Here is a 23,955-nt window from a genome sequence, read left to right on the forward strand (position 1 = left end):
TTGCAGTTCTTCCCTACAGCAGCTGGCACTTGCCTGCTCCAAGGAGCTTCTGTTGTATTGCTGACACAGGTTGCAATGTGGGCCGGACTGCAAGCTGTTATGCAAAGCTCTGATAGGTGAGGTGAATCACTAGGAGGGCAAGGCATTTTCCATAAACAGAAATTTCATAGTTGCACAGCGGTGTGTATGTTAAAACACACAACCCTGCATGCTACATTTTTTGGTTTAAAAACAAAACCCAAAGAAGTTCGATGCATTGTCAGGTTCTATTGCAGTAAGTCTTTAATTCAGTGAAGCCCCTTTAAGAAGACAGAAGTGGAGACATAAGCCAACACGCAGCTTTATGTTTATAAACCTTGTCCTTGTCTTGCATTTTCTTTCTTTCTTTTGATTAGGTCTCACTGTTTGCATCTTGCTTTATTGAGAGTGCAAGCTCAGTGGGCCAGGGACCAGGCCTCCTTTCAAGTGAAGCACACACCCTTTCAGTAGTGGGCCGTGCTGTGTGGTTTCGGAGCCCTGCAGTTTTGTGGAAAGCAGGATAGAATTCTAATCCTCTGTTTTCGCGTTGTGTCCCCTGGTTGTGCGCGGTGACATAAAAAACTAACAGGGAGACCTGGTATTAGCCTGTCTGCACAGCTGTCATGTTTAACTGTTTCATTATTGCCTTTGATCTAAAATTGTCTACACTTGGTTGGAAGGGGTGTGTCTGTAAAAGCTGCCTTTTTAAAACCCAGCTTGGGTTTAACCACCCACTTTGTCCAGAAATGTGCCCTGATGGGATGCATTTTAAAAACCCTGTACTTCAATGGCCTCCATCCTTGGCCCCGGTCCAGTTTCCTGTTTGACGTCATGTGCTCTTTCACCGCTGCCGCTTCTACAACTGTTGAGCTTTCAAAAGTGTAATCTGAGCTGAAACTGGCCAACTTCAGCAGCTGCCTGCGAAGGAACACTGCACTCTGCCATCTCTCTCTCTTTTCCTCTTTCCTCCAGCCCAGAAAACGTAGAATGATCTAATGGCTTCTAGCTTGTGCGCGGGGCGTGGAGGGGAGGAACGAGAGATCATCGGAAAGGGCTGTTGAGTACTTTGGACCATGCATGCTTTTTTAAAATAAGCGGTGCCGTTTGCAGCAAGCTCTGTGCACTGGATCCTGCAGATATCGCCCCCTTCTTCACCCCCCCCCCCGCCAGCCCCCATCTGCTTCAAGGCGTGCCGTTTCTGTTCTTCATTTCTGGGAAACCATGGACAAGAAACAAGGTATATGTTGCAATTTCCAAAACACGTGGCGGGAAGATCTGAAGAGCCGTTGAGATGGTAAAAAAGGGCTGTGGAATTTTGTCAGTTCGTTCTGTGCGGTTTTGCTTTGTAACCTTGCTCGGAGGGGGGTCTGTATTTGCAGCCAGTTAGCTATTTTTAAAGCGACTGGAAACGTGCAGGCGTTGGGTTGAAATGCCAGCTGTAGGTGTACAGGCCGGCATGAGTATGGAAAAATCTGCAGGGTTTGCAGCTAAGCTTGTCTTTTTTTTTTTTTTTAAGCATTTGCCACACACAACAGGCTGTTTGTTTGTTTTTGCACAAAAGTCCCGTTGCACTAGACTTGAGTGCCCAACAGGGAACCAGCTGCAGTTCAGAGCTGTGATTCAGCAGAGGTTAACAGGTGACTTTTTTTTGTTCGCCTGCAGGCAGCTCTGACTAGAAGGGGCTTTTTATGAACTGCTTTTTCCCTCCTCCCGGTTCACTTGTTGCGCTTTGTTTTCAACTTCTGCAAAAAGTCTACAGACGGCTTCTCCTAAAAAGTGCCCAGTGGGGTGACTGACTGCGCTTAGCATTCCCCCCCCCCCCCCCCCCCCCGCTTTGATTGCTCTTTCCAGGCTGCAGAGTGGTGCAAATATTGCCATGGCTCTCTGCTGGGAGCCAGCTCCCCTCCTTGCTTCAGCTGGCCGGGCCTTTAGCAAAGGAGATTGACACCTGATCTGTTATCTTGCCCTGAAAGCTGACTGTTATCTGACTGTTCTTCTGTGGCTGGGGTATGAAACACGGGGTATCCCATCTAGCCGCCTCCTTCATTTGCGTTTCTTCATCCCCAAATCCGTGATTGGACTGTCCTGTCCAAGGGTGAACAGAATTTGTTGGATACAAAATCAAACCCTCTAGAGAGGTGTTGCTAACTTCCTTTTCCCCCACCCTCAAGCCAACAGTCTTGTTCTCGCCCCAGTTCCCTCTGTGTGGTAGATTCTATAGCGCCGCTGTCTTTCCTCTGCACTGGGCCTTTCCTGGGGCTGGCACATGGGAGTAGATAGGCCATGAGGCAGCAGAGGTTGCATTTCAAAGGTCAGCTCAGTCAAATAGCTTTATTTACAGTTCTTAAGATTTGTCCTGCTAGTTTCCACCCACGTCAGCCAGTAGGGAGAGGTACCACACACACACATACACAGAGGTGGAATTAAACAGCTCCAGGAAATGCAATTGGCTGTTTTTAACTTTTATCAAGGTTGTGGCATGAGAAATTCAGTCGGTGGCTTTCTCTTGAGGGAAATAGTTCCTCTCTCAGCATAAAGGACGCAGAGATGCGCCTGTGGTGGCATGCTGGGGACTGGAACCCTGCCTACGCAAGGAATGCCTGCCAACTTTTCCCCTACGCTGGTGCAACCAACGGTGGCTTCACTCAGCAGTGTTCGAGGACACGGTAGTCAGTGTGCCCATTCCTTGTCTGCCCTGACAATTTCCTCTGTTGGTAGCATCACATTAGGAGAGCTGCACCAGTGCAGAGAATACCTTGCTATTGTTCCCAGTGTAAATGTACCCTAAGGCAATTGAGTACTTGCTGTTGGACTGGGAATGGGTGACAGGGGATGGATCACTGGATGATTACCTGTTCATTCCCTCTGGGACACCTGGCATTGGCCACTGTCGGAAGACAGGATACTGGGCTAGATGGACCTTTGTTGTGACCCAGTATGGCCACGCTCATGTTCTCATGGACATGTGTTGTTTCTGTGGCTCTGAGGAGTTGACTGAGTTAGATGAAGTATCAGAGGAGTAGCCGTGTTAGTCTGGATCTATAAAAAGCGACAAAGAGTCCTGCGGCACCTTCTAGACTAACAGACGTATTGGAGCATAAGCTTTCGTGGGTGAATACCCACTTCGTCAGGTATTTACCCACGAAAGCTTATGCTCCAATACGTCTGTTAGTCTTTAAGGTGCCGCAGGACTCTGTCGCTTTTTGAGTTAGCTGAGGCTCACAAGCCTTTTGAGCTCTGCATCCCTGAAATCATGTCATTCCGATTACCATCTCTTTGCCTCATTTGAATTCTGACATGATCCTTGCAGCATACGTGCCTGACCCTTGGCTGGCGTAAATTGATGGAGCTATGCTGAAGACTGTGGGGCTACCCGGGTTTACACCAGCTGAGGATCTGCCCCCATATTTCTTAAGCTTCTCGTGCTAGAGGTCAATGCATTGGGGAGCTGGGATGAGTCCAGGGTTCACAGGCAGCAGGAAGCATTTGTTTCTATCGATAGCGGAAACCTTGTTGGAATTCAAGTGTGTGGGAGAGATGGTAATCAAGATGACACATGTGGTTAAGAGCTCGTATGTAGCCACTTGCTGGGGCTGGAAATGGGTGCTTTACCAGGAGCTGGTCAGGATGGAAGGTCTTGAGTTGCAGGATTTTGTAATTCTCCTCCCACTCTCTTTAAAAAGTCCTCTTTCCCCCACCCCTTCCTTTGCTCTGAAATGGGGCGTCTGTCTGCTTGTCAGGAGGCAATCACAGTGCACCTCCCTACCTACCAGGAGCAGTGCCTGGCACTGACCTACTCAATTCTTGTGCTTCTGAAGAATCACACAGCTCTGCTGTGGCAAGTACCCCTGGGGTCACGAGAGCCTGCCTTAGTGGTAGAGTTGGTCCGCGCTTGGAGATGTGCTGGCTGATCTTGGCGCAGTGTTGGGCTTATTAAGTATGCATCTGCCTCTGGAGCAAGAGACTGCTGCCAGAGTACAGAGAGCCCTTTAGAGGATTACTGTTTTCCTCTTCCTGGGGAGAGCCCTAATGATCCAGCTAGAATGCAGAGATCAGCTGCAGGTCACCGGCTCCCATGCGAGCGGTGTGTGCGTTGTAGCAGCTGCGCACGTGGTCCTCAATGTGACACTGGGTGAGCGCTGAGGGTACTTTGGATCGATGTTAAAGGCACTGCCAGAGCAAGGGAGTTGGGTGCGGAGCCTGCTAGTTTCTCCTCCGTGCCTTGGTTTAGTCATGGTTTATAGATCTGAGTCAGGAAGTGTCTTCAGGGTGTGCCTAGATGAGGGGGCGAGTCACACCGTTGTAGAGAGATTGTGCTGCAGCAGCTACCTTGGTAGCTTACTGGAGTAGGTCACTCCTGTGCGTGCCTCCTTTGACACGGAGGTAGCGCAGCTATTCTGCTGGGCTGCACCAGAGAGCTACGTTTGGGGGAAGGGGCGGGGGCATGTGTAAAAGAAACAACAAAGCCCCCACGTTCGCCAGCAGAGACAGGTCCTGTGCTTGTCTTCTAGCAGAGTGAGGGGCAAGGATGCTTCCATTTTCACCAGGAGCTCTGAAACCATTCCTGAGAGCTGCCTTTTCAGTCTATACCCCCCCCCGCCTCCCCGCCATGGACCATATAGCGGGGTGCATCAGTCTTCAGTGTGTTTTGTCCTTGCAAAACCACGGTGCTGTAATCTCTGCTTTACAGATGGGAAACTGAGGCACAGAGGCTCTGTCTGCACTGCAATTACACACCCGCATTGCCTCTGGCTCATGGAGCTGTTTAATTGAAGAATAGAGATTCTGTCTTGGGCTGCAGCCTGAACTCTGGGACCCTCCCACCTCGCAGAGTCCTAGAGCCCGGGCTCCAGCCTTGGCCCGAATCTCTACTCAGCAATTAAATAACCCCTTAGCCTGAGCCTCTTAGCCCAAGTCGGCTGGCACGGGCCAGCTGCGGGTGTCTGTCTGCCATGTAGACGTACCCAGGGAGACTAAGTGTCTTACCTAAGGTCACATGGGAAGGCTGTGGCAGAGCAGGGTATCCATCTCAGGTCTGAGTCACAGGCGAACGCCCTAAGCTCTGCACCATCCTCCCTCTCTGCCATTGCAAGGGGACTGTTCTCTGTGGACATGCAATCTATTAAGTAACGTAGTGCAGAGATGTTTGACTTGGCCCCAGCTACCTCTGGACTGACCCTTATGTTCAGGGCCAAGATGGGAGTCTACAGCGAGTCAGAACGGTACCTGGAGCCTGCCTAGGCACCGGCTGAATGCGTCACTTATCACGGTGCTGCAAGCCTCAATGAAGCCTGCAGCATAGAAGCGGCATTGTATATGCTGCTGGTAGTTACTATGGTAACTTCAGAGCAATAGTGGGTAAATGGGCAGCAGAAGGATTAAGCAAAATAGCTTCCTTTAAACCAGATCCTGCTCATTTCTGTTTCCAGCAGAGACAGAGGCTTTGTAACAGCCCCCTTCAGCTCTGGCTCCCAATGAAGGCCTTAAACCAGCCTCCCTTTCTGTGCCCACAAACGAGGACAGATGCAGTTTTATGGGCATAATGATTTGCAGGTGCACACAAAGGCATGTGGGCATCTCATTGGGAGGGGCATGCAGGCAGATGTTGACTCGTTCTCATTTGCAGGCACAAAAAAAGGGAAGCTGGTGTTTTATAAAGCCACGGGACTCGTGCTGGATACAAATGCCCCAGGACCCTCTTAGAATGACACGTCCCCCACCCACAGAACCGCTTCTCTGAGTGGGTAGCTGGAGCTGGACCGTGTACACTGCATGGCCGGGTGTCAATTTGAGACCTGGAGCCTCACTCCATCTGAATTCGCCCTAAGAGGCTTGCACGGCCTTTATCAGTGCACCGGACTGGGTGAATGCACACAGCAGGAAGTGCGGGAGCAAAGGGCTCTACTTTTGGACAAGGTTACATCCCGTTGTTGGGGCTGGGGGGTTGGGCGGGAGGCAGAGTTCTCTTAAAAGGCCCTGACTGAGCAAAGCACTGAAATCCCTTCGTTTTGATGGAACTTAAGTATGTGCTTCTGGGTGGGATTTTCCAGACTTGTTGACTTTGGGCCCACTGAAAGGGAATTCGCCCCTGCAAGTGAATGGGACGTGTGCTCCCAAGTCACTTAAGCCCATTTGGAAAAATTCCACCCTGAGTGCTAAGTAGGGGGGGAGTCAAGCATGTGCTTAAAGTTAAGCACATGCTAAAGAGTTTTGCTGATTCAGGGCCAAAATCAAGTGCAGGAGAAGTCAGTGAGTCTTGGTGCATGCTCTGTGCTGCTGCTGCAGGCGAATTGGGCAGAGCAGAGAGGTGATCTGAGCTGGCATCAGAGGGCTCTACTTTGTGGCTCTGAGGTGAGCTCTCGGCACCTGGAAACGCCTGGCTTCTGGGGGTGGGGAATTTCAGAGCTGGTGAATGGAGTTGTGCTTTGTTTCGTGTTTGCTCCTATGGTACTCAAGCAAGTATTCAGAGAAGTATCATCCGAGTGTAAATCTCCCCGGGTTATTTATAGCTTCCCTCACCCAGCTGGGCTCGGTGAGGAAAAACTGCAGCAGTGGGTTTCAGGTTTGCTAGCATGCAGCGTTGACAGCTCGTTAAACGGAAGGCAGACCCTCCAGCAGAGCTTGCCCCATTAGGAGCTGGCCACTTGCTATTGAGACTAGTCAGAGAGCTTGCACCTCGGCCCCCCAAGAGTGTAGGACTGTCGTTGGCTAAGGTGGCAGGGATTTCATTGTGACACAAGTTACCATCCTTTTCCTTATCACAAGTGTTGCAACTGCACAGTGGGAATGAATATGGGAGCTGCCAGGCTGGTTTTGTTGGTGCGTGATGGGGAAGGCGAGGCTAATAAGAAGGGGCTACTGATCGAGCCCATCTCCCTCAATGGGATAGGACGGGAGTGCTGCTGGTGCAGTGTGCTTTGGTACTGGGCCTGGGGAGAGGGAAGGGGGTTGCCTTGCTCAGCAGCGTCGCAGTTGGTCTAGGAGCAGAACTGACAGGCTCCGAGGAGGGTCTCCACCAGGTCTCTTCAGGGCTTGGACAGGGGTAGAGAACACCCCAGAGGGATTAACTTTCCATTGCACGGGGTGGTACCAATGGTCATGAACCGAGCATGCCCTATGGGGCAACTCATGGTGTAGCTGCTGCCAGCGAATCTTCCTGGGGTGAACTTTGGCAGCCAGAGGCCAGGGCGCGGTCGGCCGTTGGGTGACCAAAGATGGATGGCTTGCCCAGTGCTCTAGCTCAGCGCTGTTGTGTACGTTGGCCAGATCGCAGGGATTGACTGCAACATAAGGAGGCTGCTGCTCCAGTGAACTCTGGAGCAGAGGAGATGAAAGGCAGTGGGTGGTGGAGGCAGGGCCTCTGATATCCAGTGGCTGCTCTGATCTGGTGGTCTGCATAACATTTCCCTCCTGGCATTTGTTCTGAGCCATCCTACAGCGTGGTATGAAAGCAGGTGGCATTATTAAGCTCTTTGACTGGGGTGCCAGGGGCTGGAATCCACACGGCCTCCTAGCAGAAACCTTCAGAGCTGCGTTTTCCACCCTGCCCCCCTCCGTGTCCTCAGCCATTAGCAAGGCTGCAGTTTGCGGGAGGAGGGGAAGATGAGAAGTGTATTTCAGGAGCTCTTATTGTCAGGGGCATCTGGTGACATGCACAGCAACAGTTTGTGTTGGGAACATTATGTACGGCTCGTCTGTCTGATCAGGACACAGAGGGCCGTGGCAATTGCTGCCTCTCTGGGTCGGTTGATGCTACTGCAGGAATTCTCCTCTCCTGTACGCACAGCAGCCTTGCTGCCAGTCAGCACTGATGTCCTGCTGTCTCCACTCTGAGATCTCTGCTCCCCCTCTGTTGTGTTCAGAGACTTGGACACACTTTGACTATGCCCCCGTGAGGCAGGTGGGTAGGTACCATTCCCACTTCACAGGGAGGTTGTAACTTGCTTACGGGCATTTAGCTGCTAGTAGAACCGGGGAGTTCCTGCGATCAGGTCACTAGAACACCCCTCTCTTCAGGTGTCTTCTAGGTCAATGCGCTAAAAGAGCTGCAATCTTTCTTTTGGTACTTTCACAAGGCTCAGGTAGGTTAGTGTCTGTAAAACGGGGTTTAAAACTTCTTAACAGCTGCCTACTCGCTCCTCCCGGATGAAATCAACGATACTCTTGTGCTGAGTGAAGCTTGTGGGATCTGGTGGCTTGGGCTTCTGTCATGTAACATTAATGGTGCGGCGACCTCATGTGGCCAAAAGATCTCCTATCAACCCAGCACAGTTAACGCATAAAATAAGAGGGGAGCTCGGCTTATTGAAGGTGCTCTTTTTGCAGAGTCTCCGCTGTAGGCTGCAGCTTCCATGCCTAATGAATTCTGCCGAATTTGACAGAACACCTTAATTGCAGGATATCCTCTCCAATTCTGCTGCGGCTCCATTTTGTGAGCTTCTCCTACCTTTGCGGAAAATACAAACAGGGCCTCTTTCCTTTTCAGATGTGTGTTGAGTGCTGGAGTGAATTTTGTGTTACCCAGTAGCATGGAGGCTTGATTTGTACCAAGCCTGGTCTTACTCCATTAAAACAGATCTAATCTTTCTCTCTCTTTTTTTTTTCAGATCCCAGAGGATCTTTAGAGCCACCCAAGCCAGGTAGGTGCCCAGCAAAATGATTTATTTAAGCTGATCTGCGTAATTAAAAGTGCATCAGAGATCGTAAGAGAGGTGTGATCGCACACAGCTTGGCCAAGGTGCTTTGCCAGGCCCCTTTTTGTCCTGCTGTCCTTGGACAATGGTGTTCTAGCCTGGGCTTCTGTGATGTGGACAAATGTCCATTAGTGGCTGTGACGAGATCCACAGCCTGTTTTCACTTGTGACTGACACAAAATGTAAAGCCAATGGCTTGATCCTCCCCTGCCCTGTTATCACCTACAGCTGGTAGCACTACACCCACTTCCTACAGGTGTTGATGACAAGGTGCAAGGCAGAGGAGAATCAGGCCTCTGGTCTCCCCAGAAACGAAAGGCTGGTGCATCTGGTTTCTTGCACCACTTGTCTGTTTTTAAAGCCCTTCGAAGCCTAGTTGTGCTGGAGTTGCCCTGTTCCTTAATGGGACAGTCATGAAGAGAGCATTCCCCGCCAACTTGCTCTTCAGTGTCTCTTGCTGGCTACGTTCTGCTGTGACATAGACTGTTCTCGAGAGGTAGGAGGAGGAAACCACCAAAGCAGTTGGAGAGAGGAGGAACAAAAGACCAGACTAAGGAGAAGCCCAAGGTAGATCGGTTTCCCTTACAGGCCGAACGATCTGGCACAGGGAGGTTAAGACTGGGCTCTGATATCTGGCTTCGAACCATTTCTGAACCCCTGAGTTACTTCCTGTTCTGCTTGGATCCAGCTATAATGGAAAGCAGCCAGCCATCCCCGGGGTTCAAGCGGCCGTAACTTTGCAATAGCCAGTCTATACTTGCAGGGTAGGAAGATGCTTTGGGGAGAGGGGAATTAGCAAACGTGTCTGGAGCTGTCAGGAGTCTTTTCTCTCTTTCAGTGAAAGGCAAGAAAAAACGGGATCTGAAAATAACATGTCCCCCCATCAAGCAACCTGTCGTGAACCCAACGTAAGTCGCTGCTGCGGAGTGCTGACTTTCCATGCTCCTGCAAGTCTGCCTTGAGATTTCAGGCTAAAGATTTAAAGATTTGCCAACGCGAGAGGAATATTCCATTTCAGTTTTAGAAATCCAGCTTTCTTTTAGTTTTAGTTTTTTGGTGTAAATTTAATTTTTAAACCTTTTTTCTCGGTATTGTGGTAGCGCCTAGATGCCCAGGTCGCAGTGGTATTGACCAATCCACTCAGCAAGCCATTGATCTGTCTGACGTGCTGCAGTGTTGTGTGTGTTAGGATTAGAAGCGCCATGTGACCTGTGAGCCGGCTGCGGGCGTCAGAGCTGGGAACTGTTATTTAACAGGCCGCTGGAATCTTGCTGCATCGGTGTTAATTTCAGTCATTAACTCACTAATGCCTTGGTACAAGGAGGGCCCAGAATATCTTGTTTGTTTGTGTTGCCACAATCCGGTGCCTGTGTGTGGTGCCCACTTGTATCTCAGCTCACTGGAATGTGTCTCTCTCCTGTTTACTGTGGAAGCCATTCCTTGTTGCACATGGGATGGAGAACCATTCGTAGCAGTGATCAGAGTTTGGCAGCATGCAGACAGATACAAGGCCCTGCCCGCCCCTTTGTCCTGACCTGCAGCACCGCACCAGGTTTATTCCTAAACCGCTCCTAGCAGAGGCCACCAGTTGGCAAACCATCAGGCTCCTTCAGTTGTGCTCCTCTCAACATTTGAATGCTAGTCTCCAAAGGGGAAAGCCTAACGTGTGAACGCACTGTTATCTACCTGTCCTTGTCCTCACTCCCAGAGGGCTCCTTGTAAAAGGGATGCTATCCAATAGCTTAGGCCCCAAACCTAGGTTTTTCTGAGCTTTACAAAGTGTAACAGAAATATTTCCGTGACCTTGGAGAGCAGTGCAGAGCTTTTGCTTTGGAATGAAACCATTCCTTGAAGGCAGACGTTGCAATGTTGTGCTAGCACACGAGAATCCAGAGGCTAAACTTAACTAGCTGTTCTTATTCTCCAAGCTAAGGAGGAGTGGCAGCGAGGGGGGAAGTAATCATGCTTGAGCGATGGAAAATAAACCTAGATTTTAAAATATATTTTAACAATAATTGAAGGTGGTAGATAGTTGCAGCACAGTGCCACTAAAATGTTAGGTCTACTTGTGACAGGTTTCAGAAGGGTAGCTGTGTTAGTCCGTATCAGCAAAAACAATGAGGAGTCCGTGTGGTACCTTAGAGACTAACACATTTATTTGGGCCTAAGCTTTCGTGGGCTAGAGCCCACTTCATCGGATGCATGAAGTGTCAGAGGTGAGTGAAACAGGCCCTTAAGTAAACAAAATGCCTCATCTAGGAAATAGCTTCTGTCTTCTATAGCTGGGTTTTTCATGCTACTTGGCAGTTATGTTGTGTTGACGGTGGATGTCATGATGTGACTGGCTGGGCTAGTCCACCATGAAATCACTGAATGTCATAAATCAGTATCTCTGGCTGATCTCCTGATGTGAGAGAATCTCCACTGGCCCATTGGTTGGATGTATTTGACTCCTTCGGGTTGACTATGGCCCGGACTCAGCAAACACTGGAGCACGTGCATCGCTTGAATCGTGCAAGTAGGCAATGGAGGCTCCGTGCGTGAGGAAGGCTACATATGTACTCCAGTGCTGGCAGGATAGAGGCCTGTATTTGTAAATGGGACCCTAAGGACGGAGATGTGGGCAATGCAAGCGCTTCATGGGTTTGAGACCTGCAGTCACTGATCTCCTTGCTAACTTCTCTTTTTTCCGTGCAGGCCCCCGAGGAACTTGGACTCCAGAACCTTCATTACAATTGGAGATAAAGTATGTTTCAATGGTTTTTTCCTTCTTCTGGTCCTTGCTCGTACCTCGCCACCCCCATAATTAAGCACGTGTGTCAGATCCGTCTGTCTGTCCCATCTCACCAATTGTCAAACCTCTACGAAAGCAGTCTTACATTTCAAAGAGCGTTGAGCTCAACCTGGTGGCAACGTGCACTCCTGCTGCCTCCCTTGGGGTTTCTACAATGCGTTGATATTTCAGTCTGCAAAACCTTCCCCACATTCAGTGATGAGTTTCTGCATCAGGGTCTAAAAGGTGAATGGCCAAATGATAGAGCTGATGGAGGTGGGGTGGGGAATTGGGAATTAGCAGTTAATCGATTAAGGCCAGAAGGGACCATTCCGATCCTCCAGTCTGACCCCCTGCCTGGCACAGGCCAGAGAATTCCACCCAAGTCATGGTAGGTGCCGGAGAGAGTGAGTAATAGGATGATGCAGCTCAGAGGCTTGCTGGAGTGGAGTCCTTGGCTCCCTGAGCGGGCCCTGCAGTACAGAAAGGAACAAGACCAGCAGTGATTCTAGCAGGAGGTGGTTAAGGGAACTGTGCACCAGGAGTGCAAAACCTGTGCTCTTCAGACACATTGGTTGGAATCCAGACCGAGCTGACAAAACCCATTGTTCTTCAGAGGCAGATAGCATGCTGCATTCCTTGTGGGGCTCGTCAAGGCGGCACCTTTAAGAAGAGAGGCTCTCTTCTTCTGTGCATGGACATGAGGGGATCCCCTGGCCCCGTAAGAGACGGAGGCTTGCCCAAAATACCTCCCCCCATCTCACGGTCCAGTGCATCCACTGTCAGCCTAGTGACACCCTCTGCCTCAGAGGTGGGGGCCGTCACCTGGGCTGTGAAGCAAATAGGTCTCTGGCACCTTCTACGTCAGGGTCTCGAAATGCACCCTGTGCTGTAGGGCAGCATTGTCTCTGTTTTCTACATGGAGAAGCTGAGGGACAGAGAAGACGAGACTTGTTCAAGGTCACACAGAAAATCTGTGGCAGAACTGGGTCTTCTGAGCCCCAGTCTGTCTCCTTTAGGCCACCGGCCCAGCAATGCTCATGAGAATAGAACAGAGCTCTGCGGGTTCCCTGCTTCTGTCCCAGACGGCGGACAGCGAAATGAGCCACGCGGGTTTGAGGGACTTAATTTTCATGTCTTTTTTTTTTTTTTTTTAAATGGGCTATGGATAGCATTATGGGCTGGAGAAAGTTGCATGCTGGGAACTTGACCCTTAGCTTCCAGAGATCCCTGGGCGAGTCATGTCTATCACACAACATGTTGCAAAAATTTCCCAGAAGACATTGCGCTTTGTATTGATGCAAGCGGTGTACCAGCTGGGGTGGCTGAATGCCGACGTCACTTGCGTCGCCCAAAGTTTGTCGTGTAGGTCTGGCCTTCCTTGGTTAGATCACTTTGGGATCCTGCAGGATAAAGAGTCTTGTGGTGGGTGTGCAAAGCTATTGTGCTTCTGGAACAAATCCACGTGCTGCAGAGAACAAGCACAATCCCCCACGTGCAGGGTTGGGATTACAACCCTGATCTCTTGGCCCCCACACCAGGCATGGGCTGCTGCTTGAGCAAGCAGAAATCTCCCTCCTTTGGCAGTAGTAGCAGGGCCCTTATCCTCTCTCTGGCTACAGGGCAACGTGGCATGTCATGTGGCTTGCTTCAATGCCTGCCTTATCACGGGGCCAATGGACTGCACTGAAGCCATGTGGGAGGGAATGAGCTTACCCAGCTGTGTGAAGCACTGTGCAGCTGAAGGGCAGAAGGTGACCTCGCCCAGAGGTGAAGGACCCTTCCTCCAGTGTGCAGAGCTGCAGTCAGTCAGAGTGAGCTCCATGCACTTTCACTAACGAAGCCCCGCTTGTGTTGCTAATTCCCAGAGCTGTTCATTGCAGGTCTCTAAAGAGAAGCCATGCCTGGGTCTTGGACGGTGCCAGAACCCTTCCGTGACTCCACACCTTTCCTCCCCTGTCTCCCTTGGATTTACCCTGCGATGCCTAGTGATCTAATGAAAAACACCAGCTGGAAATAGCTGTTGCCTCTGCTCGTTGGGTCTCTTGTTACAGGCCCTCCTGGGGCCGTGTCAGGCTGTTGGCAGTGGGGCTAAAAATAGTGCCTTAGAGGAGAGCTATAACTAGCTGTTTACCTTCCATCCTGGGCAGGTGGCAAGTCAGATAAGATCGGGATCTCCAGCCCTCCGTGCAGGGGGAAGGGGAAGCCTGCGCTCATTCCCGCAAGATGGCCCAATTGCCTTTGTTTGAGTGGCCATTGGGTAATGTGCATATTAATAGTTTGGGGGGGGGGGGGGGGAAAGAGATGCTTTGTAGCAGCCTGGCAGTGCGGTGCTCTACGGGGGCTGGAGCTCAGGGAAAGGACTCTCTGCCTGCTGGTCCATTTCCTTGCCCTGTGGCTCTCCAAGCAGTCCCAGCGCGGAGCTGCACGCTGCCTCCCGACCTTGAGGGATACTAGATGCCGCTGAGCATGCAGCATACGTGCCGCTTGTTTTAATTAAACAAGTGACAGAACTGGCTGGCCAGAAACGTCCCCTCCCTCTCCGGCAGGTGCATGCGGCCTCTTTCCCCTCAGGCTGCTGTGCTGTGGTATGAGCGTCTCTACGGGCCCTTGACTTCCCCTTTGTGTGCCGGGGTCTTGCTCTGGCTCCCTGAGTCACAGGGACTTGTGTGCTGCCTGCACATCAGAGTGGAGCAGCATGGGGCAGGGAGACGGCCTGGGCAGAGAGGGAGCATTGAGGCACCTGCGATTGTGCCTTGAAACCCAGCCATAGTCCACTGTATCTTTGCAACCCATAAAAATGTGCACAGCGCAGATGCCCTCTTGGGAGCTGGGAGCCTGCTGCTGCACGCTTCGTCCGCTGCCATCGACGGGAGGCAGCCCCCTTGGGTAGTGATTTGCATGGGGTCTCCCGGTCAGCCTAACTCTGCTTGCTGACCTGCCCCCTGCCCTAGCCAGCTCCTTCCAGGATGTGCTGAATTGCAGGGGAAGCGGCTGGCGTCTTCCTGTGCTGGGCAGTGCATGCCTGACGGCTGAGCTCAGGCGTGGAACTCCCCTGCTTCCTGGACCATACGGGGGCCAGAGATATCTGGCGTTAGTGGACGGTGTTGAGAGTTAAAAGGCCACGTGTGGCAGAGTTCTCCCCTGACCATTACACGGTCCGGTGGCTAATACAGAGAGGGATCTTTAGGGCACACAGCACTGTTCCCCCTCCACTCTGGGTGTAACCTGCAGGCGTTGTTTCTGGAGCAGTGTCCTCTCTTTTGCAACAAATGTCTTACCTTACCCGCCCTTCCTCACAGCTTAGCTTTGACTCTTGTGTAAATAGTTGATTTCCTGAAGACCAAAGCAAAACCAGGGGCCATTCCAATCTTGCCTTGCAAAGGGAGGGCTGCAGCTGGCTGGGCGGAGTGCTCGCAGCTTCCTCGCACAATTCTCGGGGCGAGGAACGGATTGGTCTTTGTTGCGCTGAATGGATGTACGAATAAATCTTGGGGGAGTAGCCCATGATTACGTAGGGGGGAAGGATAATCTAGCGGATGGAGCTATGGGTTGGGCTCAAGAGATGGGATCAGCATGGGCACATGCTCCCCGTGTGACCTTGGGCAAGTCACTTAATCTACCCTGGGTCTCTCCGTTCCCTGTGTGTTTAATGGGGCTTGCACATCCCTATCTCACAGAGCTGTCGCAAGGATAAAATCCATTCACGGTTGTCAGGTGCACAGATACCAGGGGACAATGGCCATATAATATTTAGATGGAAAGTAGGGAGAGCCCTGGAGTGGGTGAAGACGGTACTCTGCTGTCACCCGCAGCCATGCAAGTGTCCTACTTCACCATCTGTGTTCCCCTGTTTAAATTCTGCTTTGCCTTGTAGCGAGAGCTGTAATGTAACAAACTTGATGATGCAAAGAGCAGAAGGGGGCGTCAGCCCTTTCTGCTCCTCACTATGTATGAAGATGGCTGGAAAGGGGTGTGTTAAAAAATCTCAACCCTTAGAAATATCAGGAACGTCAATTCTAGTCTTCATCTCTTCGAAGGAAGCACTGTTGAGTGACTCTCAGATGTGCGGGAAGCTATCCCAGCCCAGGATAGAAGGGATGAGTGGCGTTGACTCTAACTTTGTTGCATTTAACACCTAAAAGAAAAACAGTCTCAATTAAAATCCCTTCCTTGATTAACCAACTTTCACTTCATTGGCATGAGGGACATTACAGGAATTGCTAGACTGGATCAGACCATCTGGTCCAGGAACTTGGATCCCACAATAGCTAGTAGCCGTAGTTTCAGAGGAAGGTACAGGGGGCAGTGGTGGGATAACCTGCCCCCAGGGAAGTCTGTCCCTAACCCCAGTTAGTTAGAGATTGGTTTATGCCCTGAAATCTGTTTTGGATCCTTCTAAACCTCATAGGGTTTTTTAATCCGTATTGTTATATCTGTGTACTCTTGTTATCCATCTCCAATCTTCTTTTGATTCCTGACAATCTTGCTAGTTCTCCAGCTGTCCAGTCTCTCCTAGGGTAGACAAGATTGCAGTTTCCAAGGTATCAACAAGATGACTATTAATGTTTTTTTGGGGAGGTGAGGGAAGATTCACCTTTCAGGCCGTCCTTCCTAAGAAGTGTAAATAAGGCAGAAGTCTCTTTTTTTCCCCAGTTCCAGTTGCCTTGAATATATGGGGTTATATACAGATAACAATGCACTGTTCCTTTAAAACAAGGGACTTCTGTATGTCTTAGGGCTGGAGAGTCAACATTTTCTCTCTCCCATCGGTTCACCCAACTAGAAAAGCTTGGATCCATGATCAGCACTGAATGACGTTCCTTCCGTGTCCCTAGGTACTAGTCAGTTTAAAGTGGCAGAAAGTGGAAGATCTCTTGGATAGCTGCAATGCGCATGCCCATTGATAAGGTTCCCTAAAGGTCTATTGATTGAGCTTCTGTAGCAGCACATTTGCTGCCTGGCTGGAGTCTGAAAAGTTTGCGAAGCAGAATGGAGCAGGGGATGGACAGGCTTATAGAGTTCCATGGTTCCCAGGATTGCTGGAGGTCACACTTGGGTCACAGCTGCACCCGAGGTTGACATAAGGCTTCCCCGTATTTCGTGTGGAATGCAAGATGGTACAGGGTAGAGCAGGCCCAAGAAGTGTGTGTGTGTGTGTGTAATGGCAGTTTGCTGTGGGTTAAGGGATACAATACTGGGCTCTGACTGCCAAGTGTTTGTGGAGCACTGGGCTTCATACAGGTCCTGGGGAGGAAGGCAGCAAGGAATCTGCTTTCCCGTCTTAGCAGTTATCTCAGACATGGGGCTGGGAAAATATACAGTACCCAGGCTTCTGTAACAGCCAGCATATGACTTTGTTAGTCAGACACAGTATGTGTCTCCCTGCGTCAGGGCCGCTGCAGAGTTCATCTGTGGTGGGTTAGTGGCGCCAGTGTGTGTTTAATTGATTTCAATGCTTGAGCAAAGCCACTTAGTGAGACCATGGTGTGGAAGCACTTGGTGGAGGCGCTCAGGCGGGGAAGGGGACGGTTCGCTGAGCCCGGCTCGCTGTCCTGTTTAAATCACTTCCCAAAGGCAGTAACCTAGCAGCGTGTGGTGCAGTTGCAGTCTTTAGAGCATATTACGTAGCAAGTTATGTGCCGCTCTCCCAGCCACGTCTGCTTGCGATGGCAGCTGAGTCTCTCATGTTAATATTGTCACATTGCAGACACTGGTCCCTGTCTAGCGTGGAGTGCTGGCCCAGTCTGTGCTGTTAGGAATTGCTTTAGGTGAAGTGTGTCCCAGCCAGTGCAGGCAGAAGGCCACCACTTCGTTGATTGCAGCTAGCACCTAGTGTGACTATGGATTCATTCTGGGAGATTGTCAAATGTGGATACATTTCAATAACTTTGGACGGAGCCAACGTCACAGGGGTCTGGTGGGAGGAGGCGCTCTGATGGCCTGAATTCAGACTTGAGTTCAGCCCACTGGATGCTGTTAGCCCTAAGCCGGTCTTCTCTTTGCATGATAGCATCTCCTGTGCAGTGGCAACAGGTACGGAACAGGTCTAAACTGGATGGTGCTGGGTTTCCAGCATGGTTGAGTATGTCCGATGGACACTCCACAGTGTTTCTCCTCTTATTCGCTAGTCAGGTTGTGGTGGGACAAATGAAAAGTGGGCTAATTAACCTCCCTTGCCCTTGCAATGTGAAGTTGTTCATGTGACCTGCTTACAGACACAGCGGTCAGTGGGGACGAAACCTGGGACCAAAATTTTAGGTCTATCACTTGAGCCAAATAAGTAACTTCGCTAGCTGTGCGTATTCTGCAGGCTGCTATAGTCCTGTGGGCCACCTCTAGCAGGAGTCATGACTGAACTACACCAGTGTGTTACGGTCTCATCAAAGTGAATGTCTGGGGTGGACACTTCAGGTCAAGGCATGGTTCTGTGGTTGGTGTCCATTTTCGTGTGTGGCAGTCGGGGGACGGATTGTAGCTCCTCCGCTCTTAGTCATGTTTCGTCCATTTCCTGTCGGTGCTGTTGTAGACTGTAATGTGTCCTCTCTCCTACAGAACTTTGAAGTGGAGGCCGATGATTTGGTGACCATTTCGGAGCTGGGCCGTGGGGCTTATGGAGTGGTGGAGAAAGTACGGCATGCGCAGAGTGGCACCATCATGGCTGTCAAGGTGAGACCAGCACACTGTGGGGTCTCCTGCAGCGGAGCGTGAGGATCTAGAGAGCAGGGAGCAGCTCCTCTAGAAACCCAGTCTAGCTCCCGTTGGAGCTGATGGAGAGAACCCGAGTGACTCCATTGGCTGTTGGATTGAGCCCCCATCTCCTTGGGTACCTGGATGTGAAGGAGACCCTGCCTAGCTCCGTGTGTGACTCCAGCATTCCATTGGTGGGACTGGATTTGGGGAGGCACTTACTAGGCGAGTGGGAAAGCATGAGCAGAACCCACCTTCCTGCAGGGAATGGAGCGCTACTCCTGCAGGGCATGAAGCTCCGAAGCATTTCAAAGCTCCGTGCATGACATCCCAGCCACTTCATTCGTGCCCTCGGTCACTTGGATCTGCTGTGTAGGCCACTTGGATGTCTAAGTGCCCGTTCAAGGGCTGGCATGCTTCAGTGCCTGCCATGGAGTCAACCAATGGTAGTGGAGACTCCTATCCCTCAGTGGTACCCACGCACACCACCTGGAAATCTGGGACCAACGCATCTAAATGATGTAAGGTGTGGGTGCAATTCTGTGCATCGTCAGCACTGCAGATGCAAGATGAGAGGCCTAGTGAAGGTTAGGTTAACAATGGGGCCCTTAGACCTCCCATTAAGTGCTTGGAGCTTTAAGGTGTCACGTGCGGGCCCAAGAGCATAACCGTTGGTTAATGACTTTTTTTTTCTTTCTCAGAGAATCCGAGCGACCGTGAACACTCAGGAGCAGAAGAGGTTACTGATGGACTTGGACATCTCCATGAGGACAGTAGACTGCTTCTATACAGTCACCTTCTATGGAGCCCTCTTCCGAGAGGTAACAGGGCAGTATTAGGTCTGGCACACCCTGGCAGCTCAGGTCTTAACCTACTTATGGTACGGGGTGAAATGGTTTCTTGAAGAACCCCATATCCAGCCTCCCCTTGCCATTCTGCCTGGGCTGTTTCCGTGGATGGTTGGACTCCAGCATGGCACAGATCCGTCAATTCTCCAGAAGGAGTAGATCGTAGGCCACCATATTACATCCACAAAGTGCCAAGGAGACTGGGTGGAGGGGTAGTGTCTCTCCTCCTCTGTCCCACCTCCATACTAAGGCTCTGATTCAAAGCCCAGTGCATCCATGGGGATCTTTCCATCAACGTCGCTGTACTTTGGACCAGGCCCTAAAACAGTACTTGCAACGGTATCTAAGTGCAGCTTTGGCCCATGTGTCTTCATCCCGCCCACGCCCCAGGCAGACATGATGCTCTGATACAGAAGGAGCTGCTGCGGGCAAACCTGTAAGCTGTTGCTGTAAGCGTCAAAAGGGCAGGGACTGGCACCTTCATTTGATCTCGGGATGATTCTGTGCAAGGAAATTCCTCCTCCTCTTCCTCATGAACTGCTTCTCTCCTCATTAGGGCGACGTGTGGATCTGCATGGAGCTGATGGACACGTCTCTGGATAAATTCTACAAGAAGGTGCTGGAGAAGAAGAAGACGATCCCTGAGGATATTCTCGGGAAGATCGCTGTGTCTGTGAGTGGCTGACTTTCTATCGGCGAATGCCGTGTGGTGTCCTTCGGTACCATCCCCCGGCCGACCCCACCTTTGACTCTGGAAGCTTGCACTGCCCCAGGGCTTGGCACTGATGCATGCTGCACAGGTCCTAAGCATTGTGACGTTCATATGTACGCATGCAGACCACGCGTTGCCGGCGCAGTTGCCTGAAGCTAACGGCACAAGCCACCTGTTCGAACACGTACTCGTTTAGAAGCTGGTGGCGGTTTTGCTGGGAAAGGCTGACGCTGTGAGGTTCAGTGTGTCTAACGAGCTCTTTCTCTTCTACTCTGTAGATTGTGCGAGCACTGGAGCATTTGCACAGTAAACTGTCAGTGATTCACAGAGGTGAGTGCTGGGTGACTAGAATGACATGCCGGCACGATTCTCTCACCTTAGAATCCATCTTCAAAGGGCACAAATCCTGTAGATTGCTGGGTGTGTCTGGCTCCTGGATTCATTTGGCAGAATCTTGAGACAAGCTTCAAACCTAAGGGCCTGACCCTGAGGGATGTTTGGCACCTATGACTCATTGAAGTTGTTCCTTATAACTAAGGCTGTGTGTCTGTCACGGATTCTGTGACCTCTGTGACTTCTGCAACGGCTGGTGCTGACTCAGGGGCTGCTTGAGCCCCCAGCACCAGCAGGGGTCCTGGGCCACGTGCTGCCGCGTGCCCCCCCCCCCCCAGCACCAGCAGGGATCCCAGGCCCCCACCCCCTTCCCCCAGCATCCGTGGCGTCCCCAGACCATCCCCCAGCCCACATTTTCGTTAGGGGTATATAATAAAAGTCATGGACAGGTCACGGGCTGTGAATTTTTGTTTACTGTCCATGACTTTTACTCAAAATACCAATGACTAAAACGTAGCCTTGTTTCTAACCCACCACATGATTCTGGGCCTTTTCTCCTTTCCAGCTTGAATGTGGAACAATTTCATTTCCACATACTGCCCACTCCTATAACCTCAGCTCCTGAAGAATGAGCATAAATTGCAGACTGTTAGAAAAATCCCCTCAAATTCCTTGCAGCTGGCCAGGGGCTGAAGGATGAACTCATGGCTAAAACTCGGGGCCTGGAAGTCAGGAGACTTAGGTCCTCTTCCTTGCTCTGCTATAGCAGAGGCATAACCTTGGGCAAGTCACTTAATCCGTCTGTGCTTCAGGTTCTGCATCAGAGGAGATCCCTCTGCTGCCTAAGGAGGTAGAGGCTTAGCTCATTGTCCTGGGATATAAGGTGCCGTAGAAGTGCAAAGCATACTAAAATTAAGAGCATATAATATTAAAATCCAGGATCAATGGGGCTTTTGACTTCTGGTCTTGTTTCCTTTGGCTTATCCTCTCTCCCTTGAGTCAGCCAGGATTCCCTGCAAAGTCTCTACCAGATAGAAACATTGACTTCCTGGTTTTAAGCCTCCTTAACTCTGTCGCTCACTTCTTTTGTGCTTTCTGAATTGAAGGCGTAATCCGCTCCCTCTCTGTAATCCTGTTAGATGTGAAGCCTTCCAACGTTCTCATTAACAAGGAGGGGCACGTGAAAATGTGCGACTTTGGAATCAGTGGCTACTTGGTGGACTCCGTTGCTAAGACCATGGACGCTGGCTGTAAACCCTACATGGCTGTAAGTGTGTGTGGATGCATAATCTGGTCTGTCATCTTGAGCCTGCATTCTGCCTTGGATCAGCTGGGGGTGGGTCTGTCCCCTCCTGAGCTCCTAATTTTAAGTCAGAACAGAATGGGGTAGTTTGAAAACAAACCCCCGCCCACTCCCCTTGGCCTGCCCTGAAATGGAACTGCTCACAGAATGTTCTCTGGGGGCACCGATTCAGCAAAGCACTTGGTTTAATTTGAAGCATGTAATTGGCCCCGCTCAAGTCACTGCACATCTGTATAACTGAGTCAGCCGGGTTACTCGCGTCCTTAAGCATGGGCTTTGTTGGATTGGGCACCAAGCGTTGTCACTGTAACCCAGGCTGCTCCCCTGCCATCTTCTGTCCTCAAAATAGCACAGGGAATCGTGTTACCAGCCTGGCTGTTGGCAGAAGATGCCTGTTGGTGGGCTGGCTGCCTCCTCATTGGCTAGACACTTAGTGTGCTGACATTTCTACGTACTGAGCTAATCAGGATTGTTTCACTGCTTGCCTTGTCCTCCCAGCGCCCCGCCCAGCGTTATCCACCTGTTGCTGTCTTGTTATCTGTGCAGACTGCACATTGCTTGGGGCAGGACCTGTCCTTTTCTCAGATGGTTGCACAGTGCCTGGCACCAGGAGGGCCACCATAACTGATAATAGCAGCAATTGCAGTAGAAGCCATTTCTGGGAGTTGGAATGTGGGGAAAGAAGAACAGAAATTAATGTGGATAAGGCTGATCAAGACATTGCTTTGATCAGTCATGTTTAGAGGTAACCTTTTCTTGGGGGAGCCTATACGCTAACATCAGCCCATGGGGAGCCCACCCAGGCTGGGTTTCGTAGTCCAGGATATACGCTGGCAGGTGTCTGTCCATCTGTCTTCTACGTTGGGCAAATGAGATTGAGTTGAATGCATCTTCCATCTTGTTGTTACAGCCCGAGAGAATAAACCCGGAACTGAACCAGAAGGGCTACAATGTGAAGTCCGACGTGTGGAGTCTTGGAATCACAATGGTAATGGTGCTCGCGCTCTGTGGTCTGTGTGACCACGCTGGGGAGGGCCAGGTGGGCCTAACTCCGGCTTCTAGCATGGTCATGCTTAAAGCGGTTTGGAAACTGCCACCCCAAGAGGATACATTCCAGTAGAGGCCAAATCCTAAGGCCAGTTCCTGTTCACGTCTATGGGAGCATGACTGGATGAAGACACAGTAAGGGCCTCTGGGTTTGGCCCTCAACAGACTGCCGTTCTCCTTGTGTTCCCCGGTACAGCTGTTTTGCTCCTCGGGCTGTGGTTTTTCACAAGTATATTGTGCAGTATCGGGTTAGCTCTGAGCCACTCCCCGCTCCAGAGGGGCTTAAATCCCTTGGCAGGCAAATGAAAATGTCAGGCTGGGCTGTGGGCTCCCAGGGGTGTTGGGTCCAGACTGACGAAGAGGGTGCTGGTGCTACTTGTGGGAAGCCAGGAGTCCAGGCTTTTAACACCGCATTTACGGCCCTGCCAACCCTCCAGCTTCCCTCTTGTGCCAGTCGGGGGCATGGTCTCCATAGCTGGTTACAAGAAACATGGTTCAGTCTGTAAATAAGCAACAACCTTTCTGCCAGCGCAGCTGTTTGTACCATGTGCCTGACGTGTGTAGCAGTGCATTCTGGGAATAACTGGGCAAGTCATGCCATAGTGCCCGGAGAACATGCACACAGAGCAGCAGGTGGGTCAATGCAATGTGGGATATTCCACTGCACAGAGAGCTGGGAGGAAGGAGGGCCAGCCAAACCAGTTACAGAAAGCACAGCTTTTGGGGTCTGGGTGCTGCAAGAAGTGAGTTGCACCAGTCTCAAGACCTCTAGCTGGGGAGGGTGGGGAAGACATAGCTCTCGTGATGCGTGGACACAAGGCATGTTTCAAGCCAGCCACGCCGCTAACTGGTTATAAATCTGATTCATAGTAGTGGTGGCTTAGGGTAGCTTATCTACCAAGTGTAAGAAACTGCTGTTTCAGTGAGCATCTTAAGCCTTCTGGCACCAATGGACGAAGGAAATCCCAGTTCTTGGCTCAAAGAAGTTAAAGCCTGGGAAATGGTTTTGCCTCTTCCAAGAGATAGAGAGGCTGAGTGGGTAGAATTTTTTTTAGGATTTCCCCTAAGCTTTTAACCGTGACATTCATGAAGTTGGTTTATGCATGCTGCAAAGAACTGCCTTCGCAAATGTTCTCTCCCCCAGCTGCCCCTCTCTCTCTCCGCCCGCCTCCCCCCCCCGGGGCAAAAGCAACCTCCAACACTTGTGCGTTTTTTCTGTTTGAATTTGCATCCCGTCTGGAGCTGAGCTGACTGGACACCCGCGCAGCAGCCTGGAAATGTGATCATGCTTCAGTTTTCCTCCCAAAATGCAGGAAGCCGTGCAATGAGCGATTGTGTGAATGAGGAAATCTATCAGCTTATTTAAAAGCCAGAGGGAGGGCTCCACTGAAATGCTGCCAGCAGGCAGCTGATTTTCGCCCCAACCTGTGTGACTCTTACTAATGTCTTCCTCTGGGGTGGCTTCCTGTTTTTGTAACCTAATGGGGCTTGATGACTTCAGACCAGCATGTTTTCGGGACGGTTGGCTAGTACCAAAT

At 50.9% G+C, this 23,955-nt stretch overlaps 1 protein-coding gene across 4 annotated transcripts in view; it reads left to right on the top strand.

Moving 5' to 3' along the window:
- The window catches only part of MAP2K3 (mitogen-activated protein kinase kinase 3), a 51,869-nt gene that overhangs the window by 21,452 nt on the left and 6,462 nt on the right, over window positions 1-23,955 (top strand). The window contains exons 1-10 of one of the 4 annotated variants that reach the window (XM_034783257.1): window positions 892-1,255; window positions 8,625-8,657; window positions 9,550-9,619; window positions 11,409-11,457; window positions 18,040-18,153; window positions 18,876-18,995; window positions 19,579-19,695; window positions 20,013-20,064; window positions 21,207-21,334; window positions 22,281-22,358. In XM_034783257.1, coding sequence (XP_034639148.1) covers window positions 1,240-1,255; window positions 8,625-8,657; window positions 9,550-9,619; window positions 11,409-11,457; window positions 18,040-18,153; window positions 18,876-18,995; window positions 19,579-19,695; window positions 20,013-20,064; window positions 21,207-21,334; window positions 22,281-22,358 — 777 coding nt within the window. In that variant the 5' untranslated portion in view covers window positions 892-1,239. Of the gene's footprint in view, window positions 1-891; window positions 1,256-2,599; window positions 2,685-7,813; window positions 7,923-8,624; window positions 8,658-9,549; window positions 9,620-11,408; window positions 11,458-18,039; window positions 18,154-18,875; window positions 18,996-19,578; window positions 19,696-20,012; window positions 20,065-21,206; window positions 21,335-22,280; window positions 22,359-23,955 lie in introns of those variants that run through there. The other 3 variants (XM_034783254.1, XM_034783255.1, XM_034783256.1) reach the window with 3 other exon arrangements.

The sequence above is a fragment of the Trachemys scripta genome, chromosome 10 (assembly GCF_013100865.1).
Source record: "Trachemys scripta elegans isolate TJP31775 chromosome 10, CAS_Tse_1.0, whole genome shotgun sequence".
Taxonomy (NCBI): Eukaryota; Metazoa; Chordata; order Testudines; family Emydidae; genus Trachemys; species Trachemys scripta.